This window comes from Oncorhynchus keta, chromosome 19, assembly GCF_023373465.1.
Source record: "Oncorhynchus keta strain PuntledgeMale-10-30-2019 chromosome 19, Oket_V2, whole genome shotgun sequence".
NCBI lineage: Eukaryota > Metazoa > Chordata > Actinopteri > Salmoniformes > Salmonidae > Oncorhynchus > Oncorhynchus keta.
In genome coordinates, this window is record NC_068439.1 from 77,099,289 (window position 1) to 77,122,784 (window position 23,496).

Genomic DNA, 23,496 nt, shown 5'->3' on the forward strand with positions numbered 1-23,496 from the left:
GGACGCTGAAATGTTGCGCGAATATTCGAAAAAGTAGGGGGTAGGCTTAACAGTTAATTAATGCAACCGCTGTGTCACTTTTTTTTTTAACGTTACGGAAAAAGCCTAACATTGCAATAATCTGAGACGGCGCTCAGACAGTAACAATATTTCTCCGTCATGTTGGAGTCAACAGAAATACAAAATTACAACATAAATATTCCCTTACCTTTGATGATCTTCCATCAGAATGTAGTGCAAGGAGTCCTAGTTCAACAATAAATCGTTTTGTTTCATAATGTTCAATTCTAGTGTCCAAGTAGCAGCATTTGCTGCCACGTTCAGCTCAAATGCCCCAAAAATGACTTCTGGTCCATCATAACTTTGCCACAAAACTTCCAAATTACATATTACAGGTCGACGAAACTGGTCAAACTAAGTGCAGAATCAATCTTCAGGATATTATAATCATACTGATCGAATAGCATTCCAACCGGACTATTCATTTTCATCTGGGGCTGATTGGAACAGCCGAAGCACTCAAACGCAAACGCGCCTTCAAGCACATGGAAATCTTTTGCGACACTTACTACTTTCCTTCCCATTAGGTCAAAGTTCACAGCAAACGCTCCATTACTGAATGAGGACATCTAGTGGAAGACATAGGAAGTGTTTACAGATCCATAACTTGTTGCGACGGGAGAGGGCGATGACGTCAAAGTTGCCCCAACTTTCAGGGTTTCAAAACTAGTTTGGAGGATTGCCTGCCCTGTGAGTTCTGTTATACTCACAGACATAATTCAAACGGTTTTAGAAACTTCAGAGTGTTTTCTATCCAATATTAATAATAATATGCATATATTAGCAATTTAGGACAGATTTTGATGCAGTTCACTATGGGCACGCAATTCATCCAAAGGGGAAATACTGCCCCCTATCTCTAACAGGTTTTAACACAGTGTCCAAGGAGCGGCCAGTATATAGAATGGTGTCGTCTGTGTAGAGATGGATCAGAGAATCACCAGCAGCAAGAGCAACATTATTGATGTATACAGAAAAGAGAGTCGGCCCGAGAATTGAACCCTGTGGCACACCCATAGAGATTGTCAGAGGTCCAGACAACAGGCCCTCCGATTTGACACACTGAACTCTATCAGAGAAGTTGTTGGTAAACCAGGCCAGGCAATCATTTGAGAAACCAAGGCTGTCGAGTCTGCCAATAAGAATGTTGTGATTGACAGAGTCGAAATCCTTGGCCAGGTCGATGAATATGGCTGCACAGTAATGTCTCTTATCGATGGCGGTTTTGATGTCGTTTCGAGCCTTGAGCGTGGCTGAGGTGCACCCATGACCAGCTCTGAAACCAGATTGCATAGCGGAGAAGGTATGGTGCGATTCGAAATGGTCGGTTCAATCTGTTTGTTAACTTGGCTTTCGAAGACCTTAGAAAGACCGGGTAGGATAGATATAGGTCTGTAGCAGTTTGGGTCTAGAGTGTCACCCCCTTTGAAGAGGGGGATAACCGTGGCAGCTTTCCAATCTTTGGGAATCTCAAACGATACGAAAGAGAGGTTGAACAGGCTAGTAATAGTAATATTTGATCGATTATTCATTCTCATTATTATATTATTATTACCTCATCAGTTCTCATTACTGAACATCAAAAACCCTTGGATATTTGCACAAACCCTAGCCTAAATTACCAATATACAAATTGGCTTAATTATCTACTAACTAATTAACTAACTACATAATTACATAGAATTAAATAAACAAAGAGTAGATATTGGTTACTAACTAACAAAGTGCGCTGAGAGTCGGGAAGCAAGTTCAGGGAGTGAGTGTTTAAATAAATGAACACAACATCATACAAAATAAGAAACACGAACGACGCACAGACATGACACAGGAACAGAAACAATGAGGCCTGAGGAAGGAACCAAAGGGAGTGACATATATAGGGCAGGTAATCAAGGAGGTGATGGAGTCCAGGTGAGTGTCATAATGCGCTGATGCGCGTAACGAGGGTGACATGTGTGTGCCATAATGTGCAGCCTAGCGGCCGGAGTGGGAGCACACGTGACACTAACAATTATAGAAAAGTCCCTACTGGACTAAGCCGATATGACGGCTTGGTATACAGAGGAAAGAGGTGGGGAAGATAAAGAGTGGGAAAGACAAGATGGATTACACACACAGTTGATAATTATAATAATTGAAATGCTAATCCTTTGCACATGAACAGCCGCTCATTTGAGAATAATTGCAATGTACATATTTACGTCCGTAAATCGTTGTTGTCTTTGTTGGAATCCTGTCCCTCTGCTGGAGAGTCAATCGACAGAAAGTCTCTGCTTGTGTTCATAATGGATACGTCAGGTGTAGCCATGGTTGTCGCATAGAATAGATGTTTTGGCGGTTGTCGGTATTCTCATTCTAGACTTACAGAATTTCTAGCAATTATATGTCTAAGATTTGCTCTTATTCTGTAGTGATCGATAGTCTCAGAGTTGAACCATTTCCAGCCGTGTAGCCAAACTACAGGAGTATGTTCTAAGGGACTATAGAATTGTAACCATTCCAACGTGGGGACTCTGACGTTCTCTGACTTAATGTATATTTTGTAGGAAGTGGGTTTTATACTCTGTGGAAAAAGGGGTGGTTCTATGACACGTGATGTAATGTCTGGGCTCACGGGGGTGTGGCCACTGGCTACTTAAAACTTAATAGCTAAACTACTATCTCTTTCAGAAGGACAACTTGACAGTACATCTTCTGACAAATAGTTTCATATTCAATCATATATTTTACACAACATTCAGGTAGAAAATGAATAACTGAGAAATGTACACTTCCAAAGCTACCGTTATTCTGTGCCACCGTCCTTCCTAATGTCACAAAATTAAACAACTTTGACAGGATTGTTCTTTAAATACCCACGGACCATTCCCACATTCTCAAAAATATAAATATTGTTTAATCCTCCAATTTTGGGGAATAGGAGTTGAACAAAGAGATGCTCTTTGTTCCTTAGGTTTATTTCTCATTTCTTTCTGCATGACCAGGAATTTATGACCTGTTGTAAAGTCATAAAACTTGTGGTGTGATAGAGGGGGGAGCCACGATATACACCACAAAGGGCCATGTCGTGACAGTAGTCACCTGGAATGCATTTCTATTAACAGGTGTGCTTTGTTAATTTGTGTTGTGACAAGGTAGGGGTGGTATACAGAATATAGCCATGTTTGGTAAAAGACCAAGTCCATATTATGGCAAGAACAGCTCAAATAAGCATAGAGAAATGACAGTTCATCATTACTTTAAGACATGAAGGTCAGTGGACCGGTGGAAATATGGTGGAAATATGTCCTTTGGTCTGATGAGTCCAAATTTGAGATTTTTTGGTTCCAACTGCCGTGACTTTGTGAAATTCAGATTAAGAAAACGGATAATCTTTGCATGTGTGGTTCCCATCGTGAAGCATAGAGGAGGAGGTGTGATGGTGTAGGGGGGCTTTGCTGGTGACACTGTCTGTGATTTATTTAGAATTCAAGGCACACTTAACCAGCATGGCAACCACAGCATTCTGCAGCGATACACCATCCCATCTGTTTTGCGCTTAGTGGGACTATCATTTGTTTTTCAATAGGACAATGACCCAAAACACACTTACTGGCTCTGTAAGGGCTATTTGACCAAGAAGGAGAGTAATGGAGTGCTGCATCAGATGATCTGGCCTACAACATCCCTCAATCCAACTGAGATAGATTGGGATGAGTTGGACCGCAGAGTGAAGGAAAAGCAGCCAGTGCTCAGCATATGTGGGAACTCCTTCAAGACTGTTGGATGAGCATTCCTCATGAAGCTGGTTGAGGAGAATGCCAAGAGTGTGCAAAGCTTCATAAAGGCAAAAGGGTGGCTATTTTGAAGAACCTAAAATATGAAATATATTTTGATATGTTAAACACTTTTTTGGTTACTACATGATTCCATATGTGTTATTTCATACTTTCGATGTCTTCACTATTATTACACAATGTAGAAAATACCTTGAATGAGTAGTTGTGTCCAATGTTTTGCTTTAAGGCCATACATAAGGCAAATAAAAAAACTAAAAAAGGAATGTTATTTTTTAAATATATTTTAAATACATTTTTTGATCCAACCACAGGACGCCGCTTTCCATGTTCAAAATGCATCCGAGAGCATAATTTAGATGCAGAGGATCAATATTTTAAACACAATTGATTTGGGTTAAATTTTTATCACAAGCACATACAAGAAATTGCCAAAATAAAGGAAACACCAACGTAGTGTCTTAAAAGTGTGTTTGGCACAGGGCCTAGGAGTTCTTAATCGGGCCCTGAGTAGCACTATTGTTTCAATGCTGTAAACTAATATATTTCCATAATTTCAGAGGAAAACATAGCAAACGATGATGGGGAGCTTATGCTGGACAACTTTGTGACGTTCTTCATTGCGGGTACGTCTCCCTGAAACAAGCGCTATTCTTTATTTTATTCCATCTTAGTAATATAGTTTTTCACACACAATTGAAGTTTGAAGAAATAAAAGTGACAGTGCTTTTGCTGTTTTAATCTTGACAGGGCAAGAGTCAACATCCAATCAACTAGCTTTTGCAGTCATGGAACTGGGAAGACTGCCAGAGATATTGACGAAGTAGGTGTCACTCCCTGATCTATTTCACCTGTCCTTGTGATTGTCTCCACCCCCTCCAGGTGTCGCTTATTTTCCCCAGTGTATTTATCCATGTGTTTCCTATCTCTCCGTGCTAGTTCGTACTATCAAGGCACAAGACGAGACCAAAATGCAGACACAGGAGGCAGATGGTTGCAGTCTTACAATGTTAATTAATCCAAAGGGAAAAGGCAAGAGAATGGTTGTGGACAGGCAAAAAGGTCAAAACCAGGAGGACAAAAAAAAAAGGTCCAGGAGTCCAGGAGGTACAGAGTGGCAGACAATGTCCAAAATCAGGCAAGGGTCAAAACCGGGAGGACTAGAAAAAAGGAGAAATGCAAAAAGCAGGAGAAAGGGAAAAACGCTGGTTGACTTGGAAACATAGAAGAAGAACTGGCACAGAGAAACACAGGGATAAATACACTGGTACAGAGAGACAGGAAACACAGGGATAAATACACTGGTACAGAGAGACAGGAAACACAGGGATAAATACACTGGTACAGAGAGACAGGAAACACAGGGATAAATACACTGGCACAGAGAAACAGGAAACACAGGGATAAATACACTGGGGAAAATAAGCAAACCTTGGAGGGGGTGGAGACAATCACAAGGACAGGTGAAACAGATCAGGGCGTGACAGTAGGACGTGTTTTCATCATTTATATTTTGGTTATTGATCATTTCTGTAATAAAAACAGGTTGGTTGAGTTTGTGAGTCTCTGACCTCTCTAGGGTGAGGCAGGAAGTGGAGGACGTCATCGGGATGAAACAGAAAATCAGCTTTGATGACCTGGGGAAAATGACCTACCTGTCTCAGGTAAATGATCTACCTGTCTCGTGTCCATTTTGTGTTGTCTTGTCATTACTTCTTACTAGCACTATTTTATACAAAAAAAATACTGGAAAGTTGCTTAGTAGCTAGAAGCAGAGCTGCCATTTCTGTTGGTGCCATCTCAACTATACTTGTACTATATTAACTGCAGTTAAATGTGTGACCAACTGGATGTAAACCCGGTTCGTCTGAATGCTACAAGACTGTTTTAGCCGGCTGAGCTAAACCCTATTAACTTCCACTGGGCAACAACTGGTTCAGTCGACGTTGTTTCCACGTCATTTCAACTAAAAAACATCTATGCGGGCCTCCCGGGTGGCAGTGGTCTAAGGCTGTGCCATCAGAGACTCTGGGTTCGAGCCCAGGCTCTGTTGCAGCCGGCCGTGGGGTGAAGCAAAATTGGCCTAGCGTCGTCCGGTTAGGGAGGGTTTGGCTGGTAGGGATATCCTTGTCTCATCGCGCACCAGCTACTCCTGTGGCGGGCCGGGCGCAGTGCGCATTGACCAGGTTGCTAGGTGTACGGTGTTTCCTCAAACACATTGGTGCAGCTGGCTTCCGGGTTGGATTCGCACTGTGTTAAGAAGCAGTGCGGCCTGGTTGGGTTGTGTTTCGGAGGACGCATGGCTCTCGACCGTCGTCTCTCCCGAGCCCGTTTGGGAGTTGTAGCGATGAGAAGACAGTAACTACTAACAATTGGATATCACGAAAAAGGGGGTAAAAAACCAAACATCTATGCGATGACGTTGAATCAACGTGGAAAACCGATTGGATTTGCAAAAAGACTTAAGGCCATTTCGTCTTTTTGCACCCAACTTTTAACCTATATCCAATGACATGGTGAAATGTTTTGTTGATTTCACGTTTAATTCATGTTGACAACTCAATCAAATATAAATCAAAACTAGATGTTGAATTGATGTCTGTGCCCAGTGGGATGTACCTCAGGGAGCTAACTCAAGTGTTCAAGTCTCGGGTCACGTAACTCTTCACATCGTCAATTAATCAGCATGGTGTGTTTGATTCATATCATCTCCCCCCCGTCAGGTTTTGAAGGAGACTCTAAGGTTGTACCCTACAGCACCAGGCACTTCTCGTTTCATCCCTAATGACATCGTCATCAACGGCATCCCCATCCCAGCAGGAGTCTCATTTGTCGTGAGTAGTCACCTCAAAAACTATGTGGAGGAGTGATGACTGTTGTATGATAATATCTCTAAGTTTAGTTGTGGTGTTAACATGTGATACGTTGTGGTACCTCAATGTAGTGAAGGAATGAAGTATCCTTGTCTAAGCCAGTATGGCTCATACCTCAATGTAGTAAAGGAATGAAGTATCCTTGTCTAAGCCAGTATGGCTCATACCTCAATGTAGTAAAGGAATGAAGTATCCTTGTCTAAGCCAGTATGGCTCATACCTCAATGTAGTAAAGGAATGAAGTATCCTTGTCTAAGCCAGTATGGCTCATACCTCAATGTAGTAAAGGAATGAAGTAGAATTTCTAAGCCAGTATGGCTCATACTGGGGCGGCAGGTTAGCCTAGTGGTTAACATCTCCCCGAGCTGACAAGGTACAAATCTGTCGTTCTGTCCCTGAACAGGCAGTTAACCCACTGTTCCTAAGCCGTCATTTAAAATAAGAATTTGTTCTTAACCGACTTGCCTAGTTAAATAGAGGTTAAATAAAATAAAAATACAAAATGTTTTTTAAAACAGAATTGTAGGAACTAAAGTGGTTTTTCAACTTGAATATTGGTGTGAAACACTTTCTGAGGTTTCATGTGAAAGGCTGCATCGAAACTCAAAAAACGGTGTTTCTCATACAATCAATGGTTTAGAAATACAAATGGAAAAAAAAAATGAAAAAATAATATTACCTCAATTCTTTTAATACTTTACTTAGACAGGTTAGAAACAGGAGGGGCAGTAACATGGCACATTTTGCGCTCCAGAGTGGAGTGCTTGAGGCGTCACTACAGACCCGGGTTTGATCCCGGGCTGTGTCGCTGCCGGCCATGACCGGGAGACCCATGAGGCGGCGTATAATTGGCCCAGCATCGTCGGGGGAGGGTTTGGCCGGCCGGAATGTTCTTGTCCCATTGCGCTCTAGTGACTACTGTGGCTGGCCGCGCGCATGCACGTTGACACGGTCGCCAGTTGTATGGTGTTTCCTCCGACACATTGGTGCGGTTGGCTTCCGGGTTAAGCAAGCAGTGTGTCAAGAAGCAGTGCGGCTTGGCAGAGTCATGTTTCGGAGGACTGATGGGTCTCGACCTAAGCCTCTCCCGAGTCCGTACAGGAGTTGCAGCGATGGGACAAGACTGTAACTACCAATTGGGGAGAAAAAGGGGTAAAAGGTTCATCATAAATAAAAATACATGATACATTTAGTTGATATTTTACCCACTCGGCCACACTATAAAAATGATTCTGGGCTGAATTGAAATTGAATCTAAAAAACTACCAACATATATTTAATAAAAATTAATGCAAGTTGTGCAGAGCCTGTGGTCTAGAGGAAACGCACCTGGTTTAGACAGGTCACCCCTTACTGTAGACCGGGGTTCAATTCCCCAACCCTTCAATCTGTTTCTCCCACCTGTCTGCATCCCCTCTGTCATTTCAGAAATGTCTCAATAGAGGAAAAATACCCCAAAAATGTATGCAAGTTATTTCAATGATTTGTTAATTTCATTTTACCAAAGTAACGTAAATCCAATTTAATTAACAATTAATCCACCTGGACTATTTAAATTGATCCCCCCCCCCCTGTTTTTACACGGCTCCTTGCTGTTTACTATCTGTGCATAGTCACTTAGAAATGACCTTAACTAACCTGTACCCCCCACATTGACTCAGTAGCCTTACCTTACCCCCTGCATATAGCCTCCACATTGACTCAGTAGCCCTACCTTACCCCCTGCATAAAGCCTCCACATTGACTCAGTATAGCCTCGTTATTGTTATGTATTATTTATTGTGTTACTGTTAGATTGATTTATTTAATTGTACTTTAGTTTATTTAGTAAATAACTCTTTGTTAAAACTGCATAGTTGGTTAAGGGCTTGTAAGTAAGCATTTCACGGTAAGGACTACTACACCTGTTGTATTTGGCACATGTGACAAATTTGATTTAATGTTACTCAAAATGTAATCATCTTTTATGAGGATAACCAAAGCGAGAGACAATATATTGATTGAACCCATTGGAACTCTTTGGTTTTAATCACCTTTCATTTCTCTTGAAGTGTAACTCTGTTTTTAGAGGATTGTGAGTGATTCAACATTTTTAGACTATAATTCTTTCACATAATGTTGTGTACATGTTTGAAGAAGGAAGTCTGTATTTCTATATTGGTATTAAGCAGTTTGTTGTGTAATGGATCATGATGAACGGATATGAAAACTGTCAGGCATTTTGACGTTCAATGACGACAGCACCCATTCCCACATTGATGAGTTTCAGTGGAAGAGGCAACTGCAGAGTCCTCGGTTCTTGCAGTTCGACCTCCAGTTACTGCTTGTGGTTTGAACACTGCGCTTGACAATGCCTGCCAAAATGGTATACAGTATCATGGCAAATGATCAAATACATAACACAATGTTAAACATTAAGACACCAGATAAAGGGATCTGATTCTACACTGGACAGAACTCGAAACACCAAAATAGTGTTAGTGCTCCCAGTCCCTGGCAAGGTGTTGCACAATATGAAATGTTTCAAAACATCTCAGGATTATGTGTTTTGTCTTTTAAGTTGGTGGCAGCTCAGTTGCCACTAGTTTAGGTGTTACAATTCCCTTCATTTTAACAGTGTAGTCAACACCTCGGCACTCATTTTATTTCCTAAACTGTCTTAAATCTTTTGTTTTCCCCTATCTTGTCTGTCTACAGTTCAATTCGTATGTGTGTGGAAGTTTGGATAAGTTCTTTGAGGACTACTACTAGGGGCTACTACCCCTTCGCCCTGGGACCACGCTCATGTCTGGGACAGAGCTTCGCACAGGTGAGCAGACTGTCCGTATGAAATGCATTGAAACAACTTTATTTGGGATTGTTCTCTGCTGATCATATTATCCATCCTAGTTAGATTACTCCTGGACTTCTGCCTCCATTATATACTTTTTTATAGTTGAGCACACCAGATTTGTCATCCTTTAAAGAGATCTGTTGTTCACAGATGGAGGCCAAGGTAGTGATGGCCAAGCTGCTCCAGAGGTTTGACTTCAGCCTGCTGCCTGGCCAGTCCTTTGACATCCTGGACACTGGGACTTTGAGACCAAAGAGTGGAGTGGTGTGTAACATCAGACACAGAGGACAGACACCCGCAGACTGACCTGACTGCGACCTGAACATGACTAGCACTTCTCTATAACATACTTGTCTTATTTCTTATACTTCTTAGTGGAGCAAATTACCCGTTTCTTTCAATGAAGCACCTTATTCAAATATCTAGCTATTTTTAATGAAAATAGATTTTGAACAATCGTTTATTTTTTTGTATCAATGGTGAAATAATATCTTAAATATAACGGTTCTATGTGATGAAGAGTTACTAGGACAGACTTGACATAGGAGTATTTGTACCGATTGCATGTTGTTACCCTTATCATGTAGTTACTATGCAGTATACCATTTATCACATAATATAAAGGTTACTATGCAGTATACCATTTATCACATAATATAAAGGTTGCTATGCAGTATACCATTTATCACACAATATAAAGGTTGCTATGCAGTATACCATTTATCACACAATATAAAGGTTACTATGCAGTATACCATTTATCACACAATATAAAGAGATTTATAAAGTGTATATATTAACTTCTTTGATGAACTTCCTAACCAACATTACCACAATGCCTCTGGAGTGAATTTACTATATTTTAATAAAATAATTGACCAAACATCACTGAGCTCCAGAAGATTAGACTACTTTTGTGCACAAGGTCATCGCTGTGAACCTGCAGACAAACCAAGAACATTCATTCTCATGTTTTGTATCTTTCTCGTTTACACCCATATTTATTTTACTAGGCCAGTCAGTTAATTAAGAACAAATTCTTATTTTCAACGGCAGCCTAGGAACAGTGGGTTAACTGCCTTGTTCAGGGGCAAAACGACAGATGTTTTCACAATGTCACCCATCCTAAAAATCTAAGTAGAGCTCTTCCACTTGCTATTCAGTCAACAGGTGTCTAAAATGACCCATCTAGAGGTCATATGGGGCAGCAGGTAGCCGCGTGGCTAGTAACCAAAAGATTGCAAGATCGAATCCCTGAGCTGACTAGGTTAGTCAATCAAGTGTGGTATTTATTTTTCTCTGTAGCCTCAGCATTGTTGTTTCTTCATGAATTAGTCCAACGTTGGGAATGCTGTATCCATTGTTGGAATTTGGTCAACATGCCAGTGCAAGGATGTGTAGACTAAAGCTAACATTTGCGAATAGCATTTAACAGGGCTATGTCATTCAGTTGACTAAAACCAAGAGAATGTTACTTTAATAACATGTTTATAGGCAACTAACGATGCAGTTTTAAGAAAATAGAAGAAAAAAAAGTAAGAGATAAGAATAACAAATGAAAGAGCAGCAGTAAATAACAATAGCGGGCCAATGTGCCACCTGTGTCGAGGTAATTGAGGTAATATGTACATGTAGGTAGAGTTATTAAAGTGACTATGCATCGAAAATAAATAATGAAAGTAGTCTGGGTAGCCATTTGATTAGATGTTCAGGAGTCTTATGGCTTGTCCGGTACCACTTGCGTGACATGGATATAGCAGATCATATAGAAATCATAGATGTAATCATGCTGTAGTTTTCAGAATGAACCATTGACTATGTTGTTTTTGAAAAAAAATACAAAATAACAGCTAGTGGTCTATTTTCATAATTCTTTTTAATTTCTATTCCTGTCTCAAATCAACCGGAACTGACAATTTCAATTGCAGATTGCTATTTTCAAAACAGATCCATTTTATTAATTCTATTGATAATTAATGTATTTTCACCTCATAACGTGTGAAGTTCCTCACTGGCCCGTTCATTGCATGGAGTTGGCACGCTCTCCATCTCGCTACCTGCCTGCGTCTTGATTGGCCGTCTTGACCGAGATCCTACTGTACCATTTCAAACCCGAGTCTGCGCTACTCTACAGTCTGCGGAAGCAGGGGAGGACGGTGCAAATTCCCAACGAGCTCCGGGATTCAATCCGCTGCCAAGGCACTCACCAGTCACCACTTCAGGGGAAAAAAGGCTTATCTTTGAAAGAGCTCGAGCACTGTGTCTGTTGTACAATTCGTTCGTTTCTGTTGTCTCGGAAAAGCAACATGCTGGTATAGTAAATATAGGGCAAATAATTGTTTTTTTATTCCTTCTAAGCGCACATTTCTGTTGGCTTTTTATCTGAATAATTATTTATTTTCGTGGATATTTTGGTTATTTTCTTCCACGGTGGAACGTGCGGAGCACGATGTGCACATGCGGTGGGATGCTCAGGGTTCTCCTGACAGTTCTCAGTTGAGTGATGGAGATTTGATCGGTAAACATTCGCTTGTTTTGTTTTTTACACAATATATACATGATTTATGAACGAATGAAAAAATACCAAGTAGGACTGCAAAGATTCGACAGTGATCTTTTTTCAGAGTTGTGCGTGCAGTCTTCTGCATGGTTGCTATAACCAACATCTCATTGCCATTTTAATTTGTTTAATTTAACTTTTCCATCCGAAGTGCCACTGTTAGCATAATTTCCGTATCATGTATTCACATTTCAATACAATTCCGCAATTGAGACTCGGCTAGTTTAGCCTAAATATCCAGCTTATTTCCGTACCGTTATTGGACCGAGGAGAGTGCACAGACCCGACGGAGACATGGCTAAAAACCCGTCCGAGGGACCCAATGAGCCAGATCTGAATCAGCTACCGGACGAAGAGCTGCTGCAATGGGGTAAGGAGCAGCTGGTCAACAGGCTAAGGAGAGTGGACAGCGAGAAGTTATACCTGATGATCGAGCACGGCAACATGATGAAAGACGTTAACCGGAGGTTGCAGGTGCACCTGCACGAGATCCGCAACCTGAAGGAGATCAACCAGAAGCTCCAGGACGACAACAACGAGCTGCGCGAGCTCTGCTGCTTCCTGGACGACGACCGGCAGAAGGGCAAGAAGCTGTCCCGGGAGTGGCAGCGGTTTGGCCGGTACTCCGCGAACGCCATGTGGAAGGAGGTGGGCACCTACCAGCTGAAGCTCAAAGAGCTCGAGGCCAACCAGGAGACAGTGGTGCGAGAGAACACGGACCTGAAGGAGATCATCTTCATGCTGGATGAGGAGAGGAACGGAGCCGGTTCCCGGAGCTCCATAGACTCTCAGTCCAGCCTCACCAACCTGAATGGCGGGACAGGGATAGTTCGGGACTTCGGGGATGGCAGTAGTACCTCCAGCACGGGGAGCGCAGGTAGCCCTGACCACCACCACAGCCACAACCACATACACAAGCTGCCCGCAGAGAGGGAGGGCAAGCTGGGCAGCACCTTCCAGAGGAGGTCCATGGACGACCTGTCAGGGCCACACCATCACAGGAGCATCCCTAATGGACTCAATGGTACGTTTATACACCTGTAATACACTTGTCAAGGCCTACATCGGTACACACATCTGTATGCATCTGCCCACACCTGTACACAACTGTCCATAGGCCATCTCATCTCAATGGTCCATACCAGCCGGGCGTGAGCTGGGATGTTAAATGCATAGGAGAAGGGGGGATATCATTATTATGGATATTTGTACTGAATTGTTGAGGGAGCTTGCAAGTAAGCATTTCCCTGCACTGAATACCTGCTGTAAACTAAGTAGTTTTAAACATTTGAATTAGACATTCCACCAGCAGTAGGGACTAAAAATGCAGAGTCCTCTCTATATGACCCTTCAGACAGACTGACCCTTCAGACAGACTGACCCTTCAGACAGACTGACCCGTCAGACATGCTGCCTGAGTACCCCTCCCTCCTCCAGACGGATTCAGTCAAGGCCCGCGCAGCAGTGGATCAACCTGCCATATGACAGTCTGACTGACTGTTTTTTTTCCCCCTCCCCGACAGACAGCCAGACTAAACTATTATTATTGTTGTGATTACCTCACTGTTGCTGTGTTTAAATCCTCTTCTCATCCTGAGATGAAGTCATGATTGGGATGCTTACTGTAACACATGTAATGTACACGCGCTCGCACACACACACACACACACACATACACATACACATACACATACACATACACACACACATACATATACACACATACATATACACACACACATACATATACACACGCACATACATATACACACACACACACACACACACACACACACACACACACACACACACACACACACACACACACACACACACACACACACACACACACACACACACACACACACACACACACACACACACACATATAAACACACACACACACACACACACACACACACACACACACACACACACACACACACACACACACACACACACACACACACATACATATATAAACACACACACACACATACATATATAAACACACACACACACATACATATATAAACACACACACACACACACACACTGGATGCCTAAGTAGCCTCTTCAGTGTCCTACCATCAGATTGATGTGTGGTGAATTAGGTCACTGAGTATCACGGCCCTGAAGGAAGAAGAGCCGACTATTTGAATCGCTTTTAGAAGGGCTCAGGAAAATTGATTTTGGATGAGTTCACTGATTATCACTCTTGTCTTTGGCTCTTGTGGAGCTGTCTCTCTCTCGTCTCTTTCTCTCTCTCTCTCTCTATCTCTCTCTCGTCTCTCGTCTCTCTCTCTCTCTCGTCTCTCTCTCTCTCTCGTCTCTCTCTCTCTCTGTCTCTCTCTCTCTCTCTCTCTCTCTCTCTCTCTCTCTCTCTCTCTCTCTCTCTCTCTCTGTCTCTCTCTGTCTCTCTGTCTCTCTGTCTCTCTGTCTCTCTGTCTCTCTGTCTCTGTCTCTGTCTCTCTGTCTCTGGCCTGCCTAGGTTCTTTCTCTCAATTTCAATTCAATTCAGGGGACTTTATTGACATGATAAGTTAAATTAGTTACATTGTCAAAGTATACATATAACAAAAAAGTGTGACCAACAGCAATAATGCATCAATATCAATGAGAATAATAATCCATGAAAGCAATAGTTGTAAGGCAGTAACATGACTGAGAAGCCCCATGACATGGTATGAAAGCCAAAACAAAATGGGAAATATGATTGACATTACATTGCATTACATTTTCACTAGCTGTCCCTCAGGTTGTAGCAGGAGGACACATATTTGGCTGCCAAAACATTTAGTCTTTTCACCCAATAAATATGAGATTTTTTTTCTTCAGTTTTTTTAGTTTCAATTTTTTTGTAATGAATTAAAATTTTGTGGAAAGAAAGATTCTCTTATGTCTGAGTATTTGTCACAGTGTAATAGGAAATGCAGCTCTGTCTCTACCTCTCCCCCGGAGCAGGGTGAGCACAGCCTGTCCTCTCTGGGCAGCCAGGTTTGTCTGTGACGACCAGTCTCTATAGCCAGACTGTTCTCACTGAGTCTGTACCTAGTCAGTGTTTTCCTCAGTTTTCTATCAGTCACAGTGGTCAGATAATCTGCCACCATGTACTGTCTGTTTAGAGACAAATAGCATTGACGTTTACTTCCATTTTCTGTGGTGTCTTTCCAATAGGTGATTATATTTTTATTTTTGCTTTGTGATGATTTGGTTGGGCCAGATTTTCTGAGTGATGTCCTGAGGCTCTATGTGGTTGGTTTGGTTAGTGAAGTGAGCTTCAGAACCATCTGACTGAGGGGACTGTTCTCTTGTTCCATCTCTTGACATTGTAGGGCTGTGTGATGAAATGTTTTAGGGTCGCTTGGTTTTAGATGATTGCACAATTTGATGGCTCTTTTTTCTATTCAAATATGGAGGGGGTATTGGCCCAATTCTGATCTACATGAGTTTTTTTTCTTTGCACTTGCAATACACTCTTGCAAAACTCTGTATGTAGTATTTCAATTGGATGTTTCTCTCTCTCTCTCTCTCTCTCCCTCCCATGGGTCTCTAACTCTCTGCTAAGGGTCTCCGTCTCTCTGCTTAGGGGACATTTGAAATGCATCAAGCGGACTAGAAATCAATGAATGCGCTGTTCTAAGACCTAAATACCCAGGCTTTAGCAGAGTGTTGGATGAAATACCATAATGAAATAGGATGCTAAGCCTAGTTTAATCTGCACATCACCACCATTTCCCCACCCACGCTCACGTACACTCACTCACTCACTCACTCACTCACTCACTCACTCACTCACTCACTCACTCACTCACTCACTCACTCACTCACTCACTCACTCACTCACTCACTCACCACAATGATTTGTTCTTTAGGATAAATACAGTCTGTTTCGTGCTGTAGCATACAAACAGACAGGCCGCCTAAATCCAGCCTCTGATTCGTTTGTTTTAGGAACGCAACACAGGTGCACTTCCTCAAGGAAATATTGTTCTATGTTCTGATTCCACAGCTGGTGTCTTTTGAGATTCCAGGAATTCTAGAATCGTAAAACCCTGAAGGTAGATATCCCGTATCCTAACAGCATGTTAGCAAACGGAGCTGTTTTTAATCTGCACACAAACACATTTTTTGTGGCCATGTTTGTGCATCATTGCGTAACAGCAATATTGTGTGTGCTTGTCTGCCTGTGGCGGAATGGGTTTGGGCAGGGCTCACCTCTCTAGCCTCTCTAAGCTGATGTTACGCTAAGCCCCTGAACCAAACCGTCCGTCTATGCCCTGGACTGACACTGTACTGTACAACCCTATGCTCATCAGTGTCAGACAGTCTGGATCTCCGTAGCTTGTCTCCATGACTTGCATGGACTGTGTGTCAACACAAGACTCACTGTAGGGAATGAGTACTCTATCTGCACATACAAAAATATGTATATATTTTTTAAATTAAATCTGAAATCTTTTTGATGGGGACATTCTCTCCACAATCCCAGCTCTCTCCTCACTCACTCAGTCAGTGTCAGTCAGTCAGAGCCAGTCAGTCTGACTGACTCAGTCAATCAGTTAGTAAGCCAGAGCCAAGCTGATGGATGAGGAGAGGAGGGGATGTGTAGGTCTGGGTGTTTGAAGTCCTAGGGGAACAGTTGTTAGTTGCTGACTGGATGCTGAGTTCTGTAGCTTCAGTCAGGGCATCCAGATGCCAAGGAAGCCTTGGGGACTTTAGTAGACAAACATTAAAACCGTTACCGAGGTGCTAAATGAGAGACCACTGTGCCAGAGTGGGAGGATGGGCAGATGGATGGAAGAAGGGGAGGAGTGGGAATTCTAGAGCTGGCATGCTCTTAAAGAATGAATCCAACCAACAACTACAGAAAACTATTGTTCTGCCTCGTCTCCACTCAAAAAGATCCCCCACATAGCCCTCGCCACATTTCTGGCTCCTCTACCCCTTAAGAAAGAGGAGGGAGAGAGAGCAAGCAAGGGGCGCGAGACAGGCAAGCAAACAAAAGGCCTTCAAAGAGGCTTGGTAGTGGGGGGTTGGCTGGGAGGTGGTGGGGGGTTAGGTTAGGGAGAGGTGGTGTTATTGCTAGGGTGAAGTAGTGGGTAGGCTTGGTAGTAGTGGTGGTGGTGGTGGAGGGGGGGGGGCGCAAGACAGGGGAGGAGTTTCTGGTGGATCCTGCTGTCAGTGTAATTGCATTTTTGAGTGAGTTTGAGTCTGGTGACACACCCCCTCTCCTCTTGGGGATAACTAGCTCTATACACACACACATCTAAAGTTGAGCTTTCTTAACCTTGAGAGATGGAGGAATGCATACCGCATAAGCCTAGCCTACAAGTGTTGAAACACCAATGGATGCTTTACATGCAACTTCTTTTTCCAGCCCTCTGTTTGCTGGGATGGGTTATTAAAGATCTTTGATGGGGTGGGTTATTAAAGATCTTTGATGGGGTGGGTTATTAAAGATCTTTGATGGAGTGGGTTATTAAAGATCTTTGATGGGATGGGTTATTAAAGATCATTGACGGGGTGGGTTATTACAGATCTTTGATGGGGTGGGTTATTAAAGATCTTTGATGGGGTGGGTTATTAAAGATCTTTGATGGGATGGGTTATTAACGATCATTGATGGGGTGGGTTATTAACGATCATTGATGGGGTGGGTTATTAAAGATCTTTGATGGGATGGGTTATTAACGATCTTTGATGGGGTGGGTTATTAAAGATCTTTGATGGGGTGGGTTATTAAAGATCTTTGATGGGGTGGGTTATTAAAGATCTTTGATGGGATGGGTTATTAACGATCTTTGATGGGGTGGGTTATTAAAGATCTTTGATGGGGTGGGTTATTAAAGATCTTTGATGGGATGGGTTATTAACGATCATTGATGGGGTGGGTTATTACAGATCTTTGATGGGGTGGGTTATTAAAGATCTTTGATGGGGTGGGTTATTAACAATCATTGATGGGGTGGGTTATTAACGATCTTTGATGGGGTGGGTTATTAAAGATCTTTGATGGAGTGGGTTATTAAAGATCTTTGATGGGGTGGGTTATTAAAGATCTTTGATGGGGTGGGTTATTAAAGATCTTTGATGGGGTGGGTTATTAAAGATCTTTGATGGGGTGGGTTATTAAAGATCTTTGATGGGGTGGGTTATTAAAGATCTTTGATGGGGTGGGTTATTAAAGATCTTTGATGGAGTGGGTTATTAAAGATCTTTGATGGGGTGGGTTATTAAAGATCTTTGATGGGGTGGGTTATTAAAGATCTTTGATGGGGTGGGTTATTAAAGATCTTTGATGGGATGGGTTATTAAAGATCTTTGATGGGATGGGTTATTAAAGATCATTGACGGGGTGGGTTATTAAAGATATTTGATGGAGTGGGTTATTAAAGATCTTTGATGGGAAGGGTTATTACAGATCTTTGATGGAATGGGTTATTAAAGATCGTTGACAGGGTGGGTTATTAAAGATCGTTGATGGAATGGGTTATTAAAGATCATTGATTGATTGAAGCCTGAATTAAAACTATGCCTGAAACTATACTTGCCTGTAAATTGCGTGTCCCTATGTATAGAACCGTGCGTGAGGCTACCCTTCCATCCATATAGGCTACATGCTGATTTCAGGTTCGGTGATGACACCGAGCATTGAGTGGAGTCTGAACAGAAACTATGTAGCCTATAGGCATGTTATATTGCGTGTCTCTGTGTGTATAGTACAGCAGTCACTTGTGTTCTATTTTCAGGAGCCACTGTCTGCATTCACTTATATCATTGGTGGTCTGGAATCTGGAATGGGATTCCACCCAAGGCTCTGAAATATGATGCAGTTGAGTTGCACATGTACAGTAAGACTTGCATTGCCTTGTGGTGACTTGACTTTGTGGAGTGTGTGTGTGTCTACAGTTCTGTCCTGAGGTCTGGTTTGTATTTTTGTAAGGCTCCAGACCTGATGAGACCAATACATTTCTCTAAACCTGTCTGTCTCAGTGCTGCTGGGTTGCAATAGCACAGATATGCAAATAAGGATGCTTCATTCACAGCCACGCCTCCTGACTAGGACTGGGCGAAATGGCCAAAATATCATGTCATGATATTTGTCACATATTTGATAGTATTTAACAGTATTTGATGTTTCTGAATAATAAATGTTCTAAAAAGGCTTTCCGGGTGGTTCATGACCCTAGGGTAGTTCATGACCCTAGGGTGGTTCATGACCCAAGGGTAGTTCATGACCCTAGGGTAGTTATTGACAGGGTAGAAAAGTGTTGGTCACTGTTTCCAGGTGACCATAATTAGATGTTACGTTAAGTGTTTTCTTTCATGTAGCTAGCTAGCTAACATACTAATGTTTTGCCTTTTCCTCTCTGATAAGATACTGTTGCACAAACATGCTCATCTAGACCTACATCAGCACTGGTACCAGGCAGTATTAGCTAACTAGCTACGTGTGCTCTGACTCTTAGTACATTTTGCAAGCCAGCCAGCTAACTAACAATTAGCATTAGTTGCTAACATAAATTATTTTGCTAACAAAAGAAAATGAGCAAACAATAACAATAAGATACACAAACAAATAGTGTAACTATAGAACTCTTGTGGAAAGCAGCATGTCACCAACATTGTTGCATCACATCTGACCATGTGGAACGACAAAGTGCTCATGGTCGAACAACTGCTCTCTCCTTGAGTGACAGGGGGCAGGGCTTGGCGAGGTTAGCAGCATGCAGCAGCAGGAGGAGAGGGAGAGGAATGACTAAAGTAGCAAACTACAAGTAAACAACAAAAATTGACATTATAAAAGCCAGATGTGCGTATCACATTTAACAAACCAAACATTGAAATACCGTTGTAGAAGGTAAAGTAAAAACTCCGGTCTGTATATAAATACCGGTATATAGTAAAATAAGGTATACCGCCCAGCCCTCTTCCTGACCCTACAAAGATCTCTCTCTCTCTATATATATATCTCTATATCTCTATATCTCTCTATATATATATTCCATTTCAAACATATGTTAACATTGCCAAAGCAAGTTAAGTACATAATAAACAAAAGTGGAATAACAATTATGTCTATATACACTGTTGTACACATTGGAAAGATGTGAAAATAGTTAAAGTAAATAAATGTACATATGGGTTGTATTTACAATGGTGTTTGTTCTTCACTGGTTGACCTTTTCTTGTGGCAGCAGGTCACATATCGTGCTACTGTGATGTCACAAATATGTGTCTCTAATATGGTCATACATTTGGCAGGAGGTTAGGAAGTGCAGCTCAGTTTCCAACTCATTTTGTGGGCAGTGTTCAAATAGCCTGTCTTCTCTTGAGAGCCAGGTCTGCCTACAGCTGCCTTTCTCAATAGCAAGGCTATGCTCACTGAGTCTGTACGTAGTCAAAGCTTTCCTTAAGTTTGGGTCAGTCACATTGGTTAGGTATTCTGCCACTGTGTACTCTCTGTTTAGAGCCAAATAGCATTTTAGTTTGCTCTGTGTTTATTATTTTTTTATTTCTAATGTGTCAAGTAATTCACTTTTTGTTTTCTCATGATTTGGTTGGGTCAAATTGTGTTGCTGTCCTGAGGCTCTGTGGGGTCTGTTTGTGTTTGTGAACAGAGCCCCAGGACCAGCTTGCTTAGGGGACTCTTCTCCAGGCTTATTTCTCTGTAGGTGATGGCTTTGTTATGGAAGGTTTGGGAATTTTCCTTTTAGGTGGTTGTAGAATTGAATAGATATTTTCTGGATGTTGATAATTAGTGGGTATCGGCCTAATTCTGCTCTGCACACATTATTTTGTGTTTTATGTTGTACACCGAAGATTTTTTAGCAGAATTCGGCATGAAGAGTCTCAATTTGGTGTTTGTCCCATTTTTGCCAGCAGCATACCACCCTGCATACCACTGCTGGCTTGCTTCTGAAGCTACGCAGGGTTGGTCCTGGTCAGTTCCTGGATGGGAGACCAGATGCTGCTGGAAGTTGTGTTGCAGGGCCAATAGGAGGCACTCTTTCCTCTGGTCTAAAAAAATGTCCCAATGCCCCATGGCAGTGATTGGGGACACTGCCCTGTGTAGGGTGCCGTCTTTTGGATTGGACGTTAAATGGGTGTCCTGGCTAAATTCCCAATCTGGCCCTCAAACCATCACGGTCACCTAATCCTCCCCAGTTTACAATTGGCTCATTCATCCCCCTCCTCTCCCCTGTAACTATTCCCCAGGTCGTTGCTGCAAATGAGGACGTGTTCTCAGTCAACTTACCTGGTAAAATAACGGATAAATTAAAAATAAATAAAATACATTTTGTGAAGTCTTGGTTGGTGAGCGGATGCCAGACCTCACAACCATAAAAGGCAATGGATTCTATAACTGATTTAAGTATTTTTTGCCAGATCCCAATGGGTATGTCGAAATTTATTTTCCTTTTGATGGCATAGAAGTCCCTTCTTGCCTTGTTTCTCAGCTTGTTTACAGCTTTGTGGAAGTTACCTGTGGCGCTGATGTTTAGCTATCTCTCATTTTTGTGTATCTAGGGCAACTGTGTCGAGATGGAATTTGTATTTGTGGTCCTGTCAACTGGACCTTTTTTGGAACACCATTATTTTGGTCTTACTGAGATTTACTGTCAGGGCCCAGGTCTGCCAGAATCTGTGCAGATGATCTAGGTGCTGCTGTAGGCCCTCCTTGGTTGGGGACAGAAGCATCAGATCATCAGCAAACAGTAGACGCTCCCTCTCTCTCTCTTTCTCCCTCCCTCCCTCTCTCTTTAATTACATTGTGGCCTGTACATGAGAGTTAGTGTAGTTTGTAAATGAGTCACAGTTACCTGGGAATCCACCTCACGCACAACCAAGTTGCTAACGATTACTATTCAACCAAGCTGCTAAGAATAGAAAACTTTCTCACACAAAGTATAGGCCTAAGTGCAAATGTTGGTGCACTTTATCTAATGTGCAGAAGTCTGATTTCCATTTAAGTAAATAAGACAGTGCTAGATATATTCTCGAGTATAGCAATCTAAATCACATCACTGTTGTTGATGGTTTAATTGGGATCGTTATTAATGAGGATTAGACAGCCATAAACCAGTTTTAAAGTGTTGATTTAGTAAACAGTTCTAGGCCAGCTGTGGCAGGGTTATTCCCCCTAGTCTATTAGCTATATATGCTAATTAGAGACAGACCCGCCCTGCTCTGGTCCCAGCAGCAGATGACCCCTCAAGGGTTAATCCAACTCACAGGCTGTGTTTGGTTTTTGTGTGTGTGCGCATGTGTGCGTGCGTGTGTGTGTGTGTGTGAGTGTGTATGTGTGAGTGTGTATGTGTTTGTGTGTGTGTGTGAGTGCATGTTTGTGTGCGTGCGTACGTGTGTGTGTGTGTGAGTGTGTGTATGTGTGTCAGTTTTTAGGGAATGCAGCACTGGAATTAAACTCTGTTGAGAGTTAAAGGCCATGATTTAGAACAGTGGGCCACAGACATTGATAAATGATCCGTCTTCTGTATCCATTATGTCTTTCAGGAGTTAGCGCTGGTTACCGTGGTTTCAGTTAGGAACTGGGTTCTCCAGAGAATGACAATGCTGTGAAAAAGTGTTTTGATTTTGTAACTAGACCTAGGCTATCTTTTCTGTTTCTTAATAATATGGTGAAGATAAACACTTTTGATGTTTCATTAAGTTGATTTAAATGTTATTTTTAGAGGAACACTAAACTCTTTGAGTAATAATTTAGTCACAGCATAAAACTCAAGCTCTTGGACTAAATTAGGTTCAAATTAGACTCTGTTAGTCACACATAGAAAAGCCATAAAATAGAATGTCTTTTTAAACTGTGACTTTTAACACCTACACACATAATTGCTTTAATTGCGTCATTTGTGTGTGTGTGTGTGTGTGTGTGTGTGTGTGTGTGTGTGTGTGTGTGTGTGTGTGTGTGTGTGTGTGTGAACGTTTTTGTGTGTTCGACCTCTTTTCTGTCTGATTTTATCACCAGGTCATCATTCTGGCTGTGCTGGAATCTCTCTCCTCCCCTTTCTCTCTCTATCTCTCTGGTGGGCAGAGAGGACCAAGGGGCACCCTAATCTGAATGGTGATAAAAGCCAGATTCAGTAGAACCAGCCTTCCTAGTTTATCAAATACATTTTTATTTGACACTTTCGCAGAATACAACAGGTTTGTGAAACCTTATTGTGAAATGCTTACTTGCAAGCCCTTAACCAACAATACAGAGTAAAAAAAAAAAAATAATAATAATAATAATAATATATATATATATATACCGAAGTAAACAAAAGTAACACCATAAAATAACAATAGCGGGGATATATACAGGGGGTACCTGTACAGAGTCAATATGGAGGCTGTATACAGGGGGTACTGGTACAGAGTCAATATGGA

General features: G+C 42.0%; 2 protein-coding genes across 4 annotated transcripts in view; both read left to right on the top strand.

The window, feature by feature from the left end:
• LOC118371881 (cholesterol 24-hydroxylase-like) overlaps nt 1–9,945 on the top strand; it is a 50,587-nt gene extending 40,642 nt beyond the window's left edge. The window contains exons 13-14 of one of the 2 annotated variants that reach the window (XR_008071478.1): nt 9,407–9,518; nt 9,693–9,842. Coding sequence is in view for 1 of the 2 variants with exons in the window: in XM_052471343.1 (XP_052327303.1) it covers nt 9,693–9,848 (156 nt within the window). In the remaining variant the exon portion in view is untranslated. Of the gene's footprint in view, nt 1–9,406; nt 9,519–9,692 lie in introns of both variants that reach the window. The other variant, XM_052471343.1, reaches the window with a different exon arrangement.
• Nucleotides 9,946–11,668: 1,723 nt separating this feature from the next.
• LOC118373378 (coiled-coil domain-containing protein 85C-B-like) overlaps nt 11,669–23,496 on the top strand; it is a 116,557-nt gene continuing 104,729 nt past the window's right edge. For both annotated transcript variants that reach the window (XM_052471345.1, XM_052471344.1), the window contains exon 1: nt 11,669–13,126. In XM_052471345.1, the coding sequence (XP_052327305.1) occupies nt 12,397–13,126 (730 nt within the window). In that variant the 5' untranslated portion in view covers nt 11,669–12,396. The remainder of the gene's footprint in view (nt 13,127–23,496) is intronic.